Consider the following 13,560-nt stretch of genomic DNA (forward strand, 5'->3'; position numbering starts at 1 on the left):
CAGGGGTGGACTGACAGGGATCTGGGCAATAAGGGTCATGAGCCCCTAACCTTCTATCAAAACTGATTAAACTAGATAGAGGTTAGGGGAGAGTGGATCTGCTACTGAAATGGACACTGCCTCAAGTTGACTGTAGGGTTTCAAAGCTACCATCCTAAAGAACATTTTTCTGGTTGGTCAGACTGGAATTGCTTGGTTAAAAGCAAAATATACTGTAGATTTCTTATTAGACTGTAATCTTTTTTTACCAGCTAAAATACAAATCACAAAATGATAATAACACAGAACTGACAGCCAGATGCACTAACTCCACGTAAAGAGCCCTTCCCTTACCGATTGACCCCTTAGCGAATCGGTAAAAAATGGGCATGCATGAAGGAAATCGCATGCAAAGGAGGGGAAGCCAGTCGGCCAGCTGAGCATGCGCAGAGCAGCCAATCGTTATGCTGGCTGCTCTGCGCATTCCAAAGACTGCTTCACACACGTCCTCACTCTCAAATAAAAAAGGACGTCCCTGACGAGCACTTGGACGTTTTTTTCTTCAGATTTTGTAATGGGCATCCTTCTCTTGGACGTGTTTTTTTTTTCTGCGTGCCCGAAATGACTACCGCCGGAGAGAATCGGGACGTGCGAGGACGCCCAAATCAAAAGTATTTGGATGTCCCTTTCGATTATGCCCCTCCAGGTCTTTCTCAGCCAATCACAGCGCGTTTAGCTGACACCAGTGTTTAGCCTTTGGAAGAGGCAGCCAGTTTCTTGTTTGATTGAAAAAAAAAAAAAAAACGCGCCAGTTTGTTACCTTTCCTCTCCCCTAGGCACAAACAAGCAAGCAGCTCCATCGTGCTACACTGATTTGTGAGCCTGCTTCAGTTCCTCTCAGCTCCTGGTTTTTTTTTTAAAAAACCTGTGGCACGAACGAGCAACTAGCTCCGCCGTGATTGCTGGCTTCTTTTCAGTTTTCTCTCTTCCTCGCGTTCAGCAGCGGCTGCATTTGTAAAAAAAAAAAAGTGATGACGCTACGGCAGTGAAGTTAAAGCGTTGTGCTGTGTGCCAGCGCAGGGGCGTGTAAATTTTGCACCGCGATTGCTATACCAGAGCCACATTTTCGACACACGCACATTTTTGAAACCTTTTAATTCTTAATAGACCATTCCTTCTCAACCCATGTATGCACCTTAACTCAATGCCATTTGTAATTCTGTTACCCGGAAATGGCAACCGCCATTACGGCAAATGTAAGCCACATTGAGCCTGCAAATTGGTGGGAAAATGTGGGATACAAATGCTACAAATAAATACACAAATAACCCCTTCTAAAACAGCTGAACCTAAGAGCCATTTTACTAAGCCGCGGTAGGGCTACTGCACGAATAGCGCACACCAAACTGGCCTTACCGCCAGGGTAGCACGGGTGCCCGGCGGTAGTTCTGAAGTTGGCATGCGCAGTTTCCTGCGGTAGAAAATTCTTTTTTATTTTCTACAACGGGGGCATTCCCAGCGGTAATCGGCAGCGCAGCCACATTGCCCAATTACCACATGAGTATTGTGTGAGTCCTTACTGCCTTCTAAATAGGCGTAGTAAGGGCTCAGGCAGTAAATAGCCGTGCGTTAATTTTAATATTAGCGCACAACCATTTACTGCCACATTTTGAAAAAGGTCTTTTCCCCACCATGGTAGAAAATGGCGCAGCATAAGCCAATTCTACGTGCCAAAACTAGTGCAGGCTATTTTTTAATACAGCTTAGTAAAAGGGCCTCTAAATTAGAATTAATGTACAATGTGATTAAACTGAAGATTTAAATATGATAAAATAGATACCAGATTTCAACCCACTGATATTTTAAAATTATGCTGGAATAATTATACAAATTTCTTATTTTTTGGAACAGTGGAGGCAAATTTAGGGATCTTTTTTACTAGTGGCTGTTGAGCACTTAATTTGTGGTTAGTGCACGCAAACTGTCTACCACAGAAAATGTTATTTTGCCTGTTTGCATGTGGTAGCCCATTCCAGGGGCGCCGATTGGGGGGAGGGGGGGCAGGGGGGACAAACTTCCCTGGGGCTGGCCTCCAAGGAGGGCTTAGTTCCAGCCATTAGAACCTAGACATACCCTGCACGGTCCAATATCACTTTCATCCTTCTCCCCTTCAGCTGACCTCCATCATTTCTTCAGGCTGCCGGCAGCATCAGTAAGGAGAGCAAGTTGCCTCTGGTTGGCCCCGGAAATGTTCCCTCTGCTGTGCTCTGCTTCCTCGGACACAACTTCCTGTGTCTCTGTACATAAGTACATAAGTACATAAGTAGTGCCATACTGGGAAAGACCAAAGGTCCATCTAGCCCAGCATCCTGTCACCGACAGTGGCCAATCCAGGTCAAGGGCACCTGGCACGCTCCCCAAACGTAAAAACATTCCAGACAAGTTATACCTAAAAATGCGGAATTTTTCCAAGTCCATTTAATAGCGGTCTATGGACTTGTCCTTTAGGAATCTATCTAACCCCTTTTTAAACTCCGTCAAGCTAACCGCCCGTACCACGTTCTCCGGCAACGAATTCCAGAGTCTAATTACACGTTGGGTGAAGAAAAATTTTCTCCGATTCGTTTTAAATTTACCACACTGTAGCTTCAACTCATGCCCTCTAGTCCTAGTATTTTTGGATAGCGTGAACAGTCGCTTCACATCCACCCGATCCATTCCACTCATTATTTTATACACTTCTATCATATCTCCCCTCAGCCGTCTCTTCTCCAAGCTGAAAAGCCCTAGCCTTCTCAGCCTCTCTTCATAGGAAAGTCGTCCCATCCCCACTATCATTTTCGTCGCCCTTCGCTGTACCTTTTCCAATTCTACTATATCTTTTTTGAAATACGGAGACCAGTACTGAACACAATACTCCAGGTGCGGTCGCACCATGGAGCGATACAACGGCATTATAACATCCGCACACCTGGACTCCATACCCTTCCTAATAACACCCAACATTCTATTCGCTTTCCTAGCCGCAGCAGCACACTGAGCAGAAGGTTTCAGCGTATCATCGACGACAACACCCAGATCCCTTTCTTGATCCGTAACTCCTAACGCGGAACCTTGCAAGACGTAGCTATAATTCGGGTTCCTCTTACCCACATGCATCACTTTGCACTTGTCAACATTGAACTTCATCTGCCACTTGCATGCCCATTCTCCCAGTCTCGCAAGGTCCTCCTGTAATCGTTCACATTCCTCCTGCGACTTGACGACCCTGAATAATTTTGTGTCATCGGCGAATTTAATTACCTCACTAGTTATTCCCATCTCTAGGTCATTTATAAATACATTAAAAAGCAACGGACCCAGCACAGACCCCTGCGGGACCCCACTAACTACCCTCCTCCACTGAGAATACTGGCCACGCAATCCTACTCTCTGCTTCCTATCTTTCAACCAGTTCTTAATCCATAATAATACCCTACCTCCGATTCCATGACTCTGCAATTTCTTCAGGCACTTTGTCAAACGCCTTCTTAAAATCCAGATATACAATATCAACCGGCTCCCCATTGTCCACATGTTTGCTTACCCCCTCAAAAAAATGCATTAGATTGGTGAGGCAAGACTTCCCTTCACTAAATCCGTGCTGACTTTGTCTCATCAGTCCATGTTTTTGTATATGCTCTGCAATTTTATTCTTAATAATAGCCTCCACCATCTTGCCCGGCACCGACGTCAGACTCACCGGTCTATAATTTCCCGGATCTCCTCTGTAACCCTTCTTAAAAATCGGAGTAACATTGGCTACCCTCCAGTCTTCCGGTACTACACTCGATTTTAGGGACAGATTGCATATTTCTAACAGTAGCTCTGTAGGTGAGACACAGCAGTTCAAACGCTTCCAGTGCTAGCCAGAAGTAGCTTGAGGCTTACTGCCACTTAGTAAAAGGGGCCTTTAATGTGTTCAGTTCCAGTGCATGTTCTAAAAGAATTTTATGAAAATGAAAGTGTGAAACAAACCAAAAAATGTCCAAAAATCATGGAAAAGTGGCCCAAAAGTGAACCAAAGATATTTTGTGCTCATTCCTAGCAGCAACTCATAAATCATATTAAAATTATTTCCTATTATTCAATCCTTTATTACAGTACAACTAATTACATGGACAGTGCTGCTTGTGATATCATACATGTTTTAATTTATCTTTGCTTTCGTACATGTGTGATGCATTTTTTAAAAGAAGCAACATGAGTAAGATTAAAAATAAATATTTCTGTATCAATGATCAGTTCTAAAGTATATCACAAGCCATACCATTGATGGTATCATTGTTAAATTCTCTTCAAAATAAGCTGAGTTTCACAAGTGGAGTCAGTGGGAGTTTTGCTTTAATAAGATTGTACCCTGGACTGCTCTAGTGGCTGAATAGCAATACTGCATTTGGACTGCCTGGGTTTGCTTCCTAAGCCCAGTTTTTGCTCCTCAGAAGAGAGGGGTTTGAGGATGCTCAGGATGCAACATCCGCATTCCTTGTAGAAAGAGAATCAGAAATCTTACAATAGCAACACCTAAGGGTATGTCTACTAAGGTGTGCTATTAAATAGGCTTAGTGCATTATAACGCAGGACTTCCCTGAGCGCTAAGCACATTTCTAGTGCACCCAGGATAATAGGGCATTTTCAGGTATTTCTTTTTCAGGTCATACACTAATCTTGGCATTAGCACACGTAACGTGAAGGCGCTAAGAGCTCCCACATTATGGATGCACTAACACGCAAGTTGGATTGTGCATCCACGCCCTCTCTCTGCCTCAACATGCCCCTCCAGAAAATAAATTTTAAAAAACATACCGTGTGCTTAGCACATGCAAACAAGTTACTTACCACAAAATGCTTTAGCACACTTTGCAATAAGTGTTTTCATGTGCGCTGAGCAAGTGTAGGACTTAACACCCTTTTGTAGACATACCCCCCTAGTGGCCAGACTCAAGATACAAGCATACAAGCTACAGGTTGTGGCTCCTAACCAAAACTGGCCCTGAAACAGTACCACACTCTGACATTGCTAATTTTCCATTTTAATATTTTTTGCCCCAAAATGGATAGAGTCAGATTATATCCTACTATCAGACATCTATAGTGCAGTCTGTTGAAAATCTCTGAAGAAGCACAGCCTGGTCCACTGATCTTATTGGACCACTGTGGATTTTCCATTGCCAACTTGGGGAATTCCAAAGTCATCCATAGCTTTTGAGCAGATGGCATTCTACAGTTGAGTTGCTTCAGTGACACTGTAGCTTTGAACTGTATTGTCATATTGTTAACGGCTGCTAAAAGTGTTCCTGTGATCTATTTGGAGATGGGGGTTTTTTCTAATTACACTGCAGCCATGAAAAATGCTTAACCACTCAATAGAATTGATTTTTCATTGCTATTATAAGTGAAACAATCATGTGTATTATTAGAATGTTCAGGGTAATTTAAAATAATACATATTAATTAAAAAAAAAAAAAGAAAAAATAGAGAAGTAGATATACTGTAGTAAGCCAAACATTGCCTGACATATTTGAAGTATTTAATGTAAATTTAAATATTTCAAATTTATTTTACCTTTTGCTGAATGCCCTATTTATGGCAATAAAATAATGAATATAAATGAAAGCATGAAAAAATAGGTTGCATATTTCTAAAGCTTCATGCACACTGCTGCATAGGTTGAAGAGGCAGCTTCTGCTACACACCCCAGCTAGGATCATTTCATGCTTATCTGTCTTGGGTCTTCATATCACGTTGGCAAAGCACTGTAACAAAATTCAAAAAGCTAAATATATCTATCATTAAGCAGATAGATATATTGCCTAGTGCTGCAGCTATTTAATGGCATAAATTGCAGCTTGCATGCCTGCAAAAGGCTTTAAGATCTGGCCATGCATCTATATTAGTTGGAGTTCAAGGTCGTTATGTTTCAACAGCCAAACCCTTGATGCTTCTACACAGTTGAGTGCAACATCCTGTCCTGCGGCGGTAAAAACATGGTATGAAAAGTTTCGTTATATGCTTGAAGCTTAGTTTTGTGCCACATGGTAAAGTTGCAAAAATCATACTGCTTGAAAAATAGGGAATAACTCCCAAAAATCTATGTTTTCACTTCCGGGAATTACAAATGTGACTTCCATTTCTGTTTCAGGCCGTTTTGGATATTGAGCGTTCTCTAAATTGTTTGACTGTGATTACATAGAACATCATTCACAATCATTTTAAAAATCATAACTTGATTGCTTCAATGGTCCCTTTTCCTATCAATGATTTGGTGACTCCACAGCAAGTCTTGTTTCAGGATATCTGTAATGCAAGTGGATGAGATGATTTAGCATACGAACAGTTATCTCATACACATCTAACTGGTTGTTAATTTCCAGAACATGTTTGGGAAGCCCTGCTGTTATTAGCCCTACTTTTCAAATAAAAAAAATATAGTGTTTCAAGAAAAATGTATTGTAGAATTCTCTATCCCCAGTCTTTGTTAGAGTTTCAAATAAAATAAAGTTAGGAGGTGGGTGGGGGGAATTCATCAAGGTGTGGTAAATGTTTGCCTTTTATTGCACCTTGATTTTCTACCGGATTCAGTAATATGTGGGATCCTGGTATTGCAGGGGTCTATGGGAAGAAGCGATGGCCAGTTGGCTCCTGCCCAGTCCAGTGCCACATCCAAAATGGCGCCCCTAGTGGGTAGTCTCACATGACTACTGCTAGTGGTCATATTTCCTGGGCAAAAAGAAGGGGTTATTTTACCATGATTTTTGGACTCAACACGAGTTGCTATGTATTACTGCAGTGTCAGGGTATTTGCACAATAATGAGATGGGAAAACATACATTTGCGTGTTCTGTATCTCATTACCACTTAATCCGCGGTGACTTAAATATCGCCATGGTATTTTTTTTTAATCTAGTAGCGTTAGGGTCATTTAAATCGCGTTAAGGAACAAAAATGGCATGAATTAAGTCCCTAATGTGTCATTTTAATTAATGTAAATTAGCACCAATAATTGATAGTACCCAACTATCATCGCTAATTGGCTTGTTATTCTATTAAATTGCACATACAAATTGGGCACATGCGCAATGTAGAGCACCATTTATAGAATTAGGGGGATAATCTCATTCTAAATATTTAAGGCTGTAGCTAGGAAGTCAGTTTCAATGTTTACTTTCAATTTTACAACATTGATTCAGAATCTAAATAATAATAATAATCCTAACATTGTCTGGCTGAACAAATGCATACATTTGAAAACGGCCTTTTATATACAGATAACATATTGACTAGTCACATTGCAGGAGATCTTGTCCTTACACTATAGGTTCTCTTTTTGCAACAAAGCATAATTTTGACTAAAGAGCTTTTTGTTTAATCAGGTTTCACAGTTTTTGGTTTTGATTTTTATCTTTTTTTATCAATAGATTGTTATTTAAATTTTAAAAAAATTATAAAATACAAAAAATCATTTTGTTTTCATTCTTACTAAAATATTTTTAATTAATAAAATGTAGGTGAAACCCCACTTTTTATACCATTGGTTGAAACTGTTGTCATACGTTAAAATATGTGAGGAAAAACTCTGAGATCACAGTTTTGTGTAGGCCAACAAAAAGGACTTCTTTCCAATTACTGCTCTGCATGAACTTTTGTAATTTATAACATCTTTTACTTCGTGTATAGCTGGTGGCACTTACTTAAAGTTGTTGTGCAATAATTAGTTATATTTTAGTATTTAATACATAAGCCATTGGTCCTGCATTCAATCTTTTTTGTATTTGAAACTTTCAATAAAAATATGGATATTAAAAAAAAATTGTAAGACCAGCAACTTAGTCACGTAATTGTATTTTTGTAACCATGTCATATTCACCTTTGAAATATTTTATCTATAGATACCCATAATATCTACAGATCATCTGACTAGCCACAAGTATGTTACACAGATGTAGACATTCTCTCACCAAACAGTAAGTGTCTATTTCACTATCACGTAGTTCTGAAGCCATTTATGTTGTTATAAGTCTGTACAGCTTATCCTTTAGTTTGCAGAGGTTATGCTGTAGGCTTCTTGTAAACCTGGAAAGTTTTCAGAATGAAATATTGTTAAAAAGCAAAATTATTTTGTCCAGTAGCTTTTATTAATAGCAAAAAAATCTATTTACGAGGTTGTTCTGTCACAGTATACAGACTTTGCTTCTATAATTAATGCTTTCTTTATGAAGTACTTTAGTGCAGAATATAGATGGCTGTTTACTGAAGTGCAGTAAAGTTTTGCTCTTACTGGGCTGGATTCAAGTAAATGGCTCTCAAGCGCTCAAAATTTGGTGCCGAAAACAGCACTAAGCGTGATTCTATAAAGGGGGAGGGGGGCACATCCTTTATAGAGTCGTGCGTAGTATTGTTTCCCCTGCCTAACTTTAGCCACCAGACTTACGTCTTCTGCGATCTGGTATAAATGCTGGTGGCCAAGTTAGGCGCACTGAGGCCATATTCTGTAATTCTACGTGCAACTTTTCAGAACACCCTGACTTGCTCATGGCCACGTGTCCCCGCTTTTAAGTTATGTGCTAATAGAATTAGGCATCATGCCTTATAGAGTATTATTTATTTAGATTTTGCTGACACCTTTTTCAGTAGTAGCTCAAGGTGAGTTACATTCAGGTACTCTGGATATTTCTCTGTCCCAGGAGGGCTCACAATCTAAGTTTGTACCTGAGGCAATGGAGAGTTAAGTGACTTGCCCAAGATCACAAGGAGCAGCAGCGGGATTTGAACTGGCCACCTCTGGATTGCAAGACTGGTGCTCTAACCACTAGGCCACTCCTCCACTCAGCGTGCAGCCAGATGTGCACACAAATTTTAATGAGTGCCAATTAACAATAATAATTGGATATTAGTACCCGATTATTGATGTTAATTGGCTTGTTTCTCAATTTGTGCACTCATCTTGAGCGCGCACTCAAATTTGGGAGCACAATTCTGGGTGTCATGTATAGAATCTGAGGGCTTATGTGGTAGCTGCAAAACCTGTTTAGTAACTGGGGGTGTGGCCAGTATTTGCCCGTACAGGTACTGCATAAGTCAGAACTTCACTTCACACCAAAGGGGCAATTCTATAAGTGGGAGCTTCCATTTAGACACTCCTAGGCCACGTGATAGAAACCTATTGTATAACAGAAACTTGGTACGTTGGGCCCCTTGTACAAAGCGGCGGTAAACAGGCTTACTGCTCGCTAAAAAGGAAGTACCGCCGGGCTACCGCAGCAGCCCGGCAGTAGTTCCCACCCCCAGTGCGCCGTCATATCCGGCGCTACAAAAATATATTTATTTTTGTAGCACCGGTGTGTACCCGGCAGTACCACTCGCCCAGTTACCGCCAGGTTAGCCCGAATGCCCTTTCCACCACCGCACGACAAATGCTTCACTTGCTGCATGGTCATTTCTTGAAAAAAAGAAAGACCTATCTTGTACCTGTTGCGGTAAAAGGGGGCCTCAGCATGAGTCAAAAACATGCGCCAACACCAGCACAGGCCTCCTTTTGCCGCAGCTTGGTAAAAGGGGCCCCTAGGTTGCATTATGCAATAACCCGATATCAGTGCACCTAATGTTTAGATGCCTGCAATTACACCAGCCTTAGAGCTGGCATAGTTGTGGATGCCTAAATGCGGCAGAGACATGTTCAACTTACACCATGCTGTACGTTACCTGCATGAGTGGGAAGCTGCCTATGACCTGCCCATATTCTGCCCCTATGTATATCCCCTTGCAGATACACACCATGTAAGTTGTGTGGGTGTTTGCAGAATCGCACCTAAGTATCCTGCCTAACATTTATGTGGGTGTGTACACACATATGCATACAAATGCCAGTATTCTAAATATTTATGCATATAGGGGGGGATTCTATATATGGCGCCTAAAAACTCTGTGTGGAAAACATTTTCACCTTTGAGTATTCTATAAGCGGCATCTAGATTTTGGCACGGTATATAGAATATGCTTAGTTGATATCCCAGCGCCTAAAATTAAGCACGTCCATTTATACCTACAAAAACATGTCGTAAATCCTGGCTCATATATTTAGGCGCAGAGAGCCATATTCTGTAACTATGCGCACAAATTTTGGAATGCCCGCAAAAAAATTGGCACTGAAATAAAGCGTAAATTTCCACACGGTTTATAGAATACACTGAGCACTCGTCCACACGACTAGATTTAGTCATGTTCAGTTACGCCAAGTAAACCTTGGTGTAAATGCTGACACCTAAATTAGGCACGAACCAGATGTATTCTATAATAATGCACATAGATTTTAGAAATGCCCATGACCTGCCTATTTCATCCCCATGGCCACACCCCCTTTCAGCTATGCAACTTAGAATTTAAACTTAGACGGTTCTGTGCATGAATTCTGATTTATTCCCATTAGTATCAATAATTACTTCTTAAGTGGCAATTATCGGCGCTGATTGTCTTGTTAACACAATATGACTGGATCTGTGTGCGCAACTTAAGTCATCCTAAATAGAATCCGAGAGATAGTACATGGGAAAATGCAGGCACCTGGTTTAAAGATCTGCTCTTTAAAGTAAGACTGTGCAGAGTTGGAAGCATTTTTGAGTGGAGTATGATTTGATAAAAATGTACCCACTCCGACTCTAGCTTCAAAATAAAAAAACATAATATATGGTAAATTTATCCATTTTATAATTAAACTAGCAAAAAAGGCCCATTTCTGTGACAAATGAAACGGGCGCTAGCAAGGTTTTCCCCCGGCTTTTAACAGTTTCGGTTCGTTCACTGTTTTACCTCGGTCTTGTCAGGATCATCCGTGGACCGCGACAACGTACGTGCAGCCACCTTCTGTTCTTCACCCCGTCCAGCATGCTTCGTCTTGGGCTCCCAGCCAGCACCTCACAGAACCGCGACATTGCGCGAAATAGTGACGTCGCGTATCTTCAATCTTCCTTGCGTCCACCAGTGAGCGTCGTGTGACTGTTAGTGCTCCGCCCTTGACGTCATAACGTTTTGATGCGAGGGCGGGGCACACAGTCATGGGCGAACAGCGGTCTACACAACTACGGATGTGGGCGGAGCTTCGGGCTTCATTAGAACGTTGGGGTTGCGAATTATGTCTGGATGGGGCGTGGCTGAGGGCGGGTGTATGAGTGAGAGTCAAGAGTGAGTGGTGCTGACAGCCTACAACAGGACAGGGCTTCAGTGTTTCCCTGCCACACAGTGAGCTTCAGAATTGGAGGTGAGAATTATTTATATAGATATACATATCTTTGTCCTGGATCTAAAGTTATATTTACTTGTACTTTAAATCCAGAACAAAAAATGTAAAGCCTAAAATCAGTACAAGTCAGAGTTACAGTTGTGCAGTAAAAAAATAGAGGGGTCAGAGTGATAGCGTCACAGGGTTAGTGTTTAGGCTCTACAACCCTGCCTTTAAGAGGGGTATATGCCGAAAATATACCAAATGAGACTAGCGCCAGGCCAGCGCACCCTCCTGGCGGTAATTTCAAATTTAGTTTACTCCCATTGGCGTAGCCAAGGGTGGGCTTGGTGGGCCCAGGCCCACCCACTTTAGGCTCAGGCCCACCCAGTAACAGCACACCTATGATGTGGCTGGCAGAGATCCCCAAGCCCCACCAGTCGAAAACTCCCAACAACTGTCTCTCCTGCATACCTTGTAAATAGCAGATCATTGCCTGCAGTGAGCAGCAACTAATACACACTGCTCATGTTGGCCCCACAGTCTTCCCTCTGATGCATTCCCACCTATGCGTAAACAGGAAGTTGCATCAGAGGGAAAGCTGTGGGGATAACATGAGCAGTGTGTATTAGTTGCTGCTCGTTGGTGAAAATCTGCTATTGAGGAGGTATGCGAGGGAGGGGGGATGTTTGAGAGACCATATGGCATGCAGGCAAGAGAGGGAGAGACCAAATCACTTGTGGGACAAGACGGAGTTCTTCTGCCCACCCATCTTGGGCCCAGGCCCACACAAAATTGGGTGTCTGGCTACGCCCCTGCTCCCATAACATGGAATATTTATTTATTTATTTCCTCCTCCGCGTATCAGTTCCGTCAGTAATTGGCACTTGGCGCATGCCAACCAGTCACTGCGAGCGTCACAGTGAGCCTTTACCGCTAGATAAAGGGGTGGCGTTAAGGGCTCAGGCCAGTTTTGGGCATGCGCTGGTTTCGTTTGTACAGCAGGCTCTTTTCCTGTCCCATTAAAAAAAATCCATTTTTTTGTAGATGCGGTAAAAACTAGCCCTGCGCGTGCCCAATATACGCGCCTACACTACTGCAGGCCACTTTTTACCGCGGCTTAGTAAAAGGACCCCTCAGCTTTTATTTTACAAGTAGGCGTTGACATGAGAGGGGAATGAGTGGGACTCTCATGCCCATAACTTATTGAATACAGTAACTTACACACATGCCCCAGGAACTAACGCCAGCTCTGTAACTGATGTACGTTCTCACACTTAATTTATAGGCACTTGGTTTTGCTGTTACACTAGAATTCTATAATGAAAGTAGGTGGTTCGGTTCCTTTATAGAACAGGCTTCAACCAGGCGCCTAGTTCTAGAAAATTCTCCTTCTGAGTGCATTGCCAATAGCAAGACTGAAGCTACGCTTTCAGCAATGCACTAATGGGCCAGTGCAGCAATAACACCACCCAGCTCCCCAAACCCCTGATATCCAATAATCTCCTCGGACTGCTTGTGGGCACACCATCCATTCTACAATTTCCCACCTTCAAGATCTCCTTGGAACCCTTCGGGCATCCATTTTACTGTATCCCCACATCATCCTTTAATACCCTCTTACTAGAGATCCCTGGTGTTTATCAGGGAGTAGGAGCTGGACCCATGATGAATTTTCTGTCAGGCAGAGGTTAGGATACAGCAGCACATCGGGCATGGACCTGTACAGAAAGGCCCCATGCCAAGAGATATGAAGGCAAGCAGCCACATGGGGAAGGGAGAGGGAAGAATTTGCTGGCTGTTGTCCTTAGGACTTCAGGAGAGCCCAGGACATAAAGGGGGGGGGGCAATGGAGATAGGAAGGGGAAAGGGATATGCTGGAATTTGCATGGGTGGGTAGAGAAGAGAAGGGATTCACATATAGAACCCCCCAGACTTTTGACCTTAAAAATGGCCGTAAGTTTTGTGACCTATATAAAGGTATATTTACGGTATATAAATCTCCAGTACATATATTTTTATAGGAAAAAAATCTACTGCAATATCATAATCTTCTGAAAAAGGCCAATTATCAAAATAGTGCAATCTTAGGATTGGTCAGCATTTAGGGGGGGGAGGGGAAGAGGTAAAGATAATGGGATTTGAAATACTGCCTTTCTGTGGTACCGTCGAAGTGGTTTACATGTATTACATGCCGGTATATTTCACAACCCTTCACTGACCCCTTTATCCAAACAACCTCATTCCATTTTAATCATTTTGCAAGCGAGCCAACACTTCAAATTCCACCTCCAGATGGATGGATTTTGACTACATGGAAATGTGA

General features: G+C 42.2%; 1 protein-coding gene across 13 annotated transcripts in view; it reads left to right on the forward strand.

The window, feature by feature from the left end:
- The window catches only part of MBNL1 (muscleblind like splicing regulator 1), a 320,658-nt gene that overhangs the window by 293,349 nt on the left and 13,749 nt on the right, over window positions 1–13,560 (forward strand). For 12 of the 13 annotated variants that reach the window (XM_030216350.1, XM_030216347.1, XM_030216344.1 and 9 more), the window contains one exon: window positions 7,909–7,983. In XM_030216350.1, the coding sequence (XP_030072210.1) occupies window positions 7,909–7,940 (32 nt within the window). In that variant the 3' untranslated portion in view covers window positions 7,941–7,983. Of the gene's footprint in view, window positions 1–5,946; window positions 6,010–7,908; window positions 7,984–13,560 lie in introns of those variants that run through there. The other variant, XR_003943570.1, reaches the window with a different exon arrangement.

The sequence above is a fragment of the Microcaecilia unicolor genome, chromosome 10 (assembly GCF_901765095.1).
Source record: "Microcaecilia unicolor chromosome 10, aMicUni1.1, whole genome shotgun sequence".
Taxonomy (NCBI): Eukaryota; Metazoa; Chordata; class Amphibia; order Gymnophiona; family Siphonopidae; genus Microcaecilia; species Microcaecilia unicolor.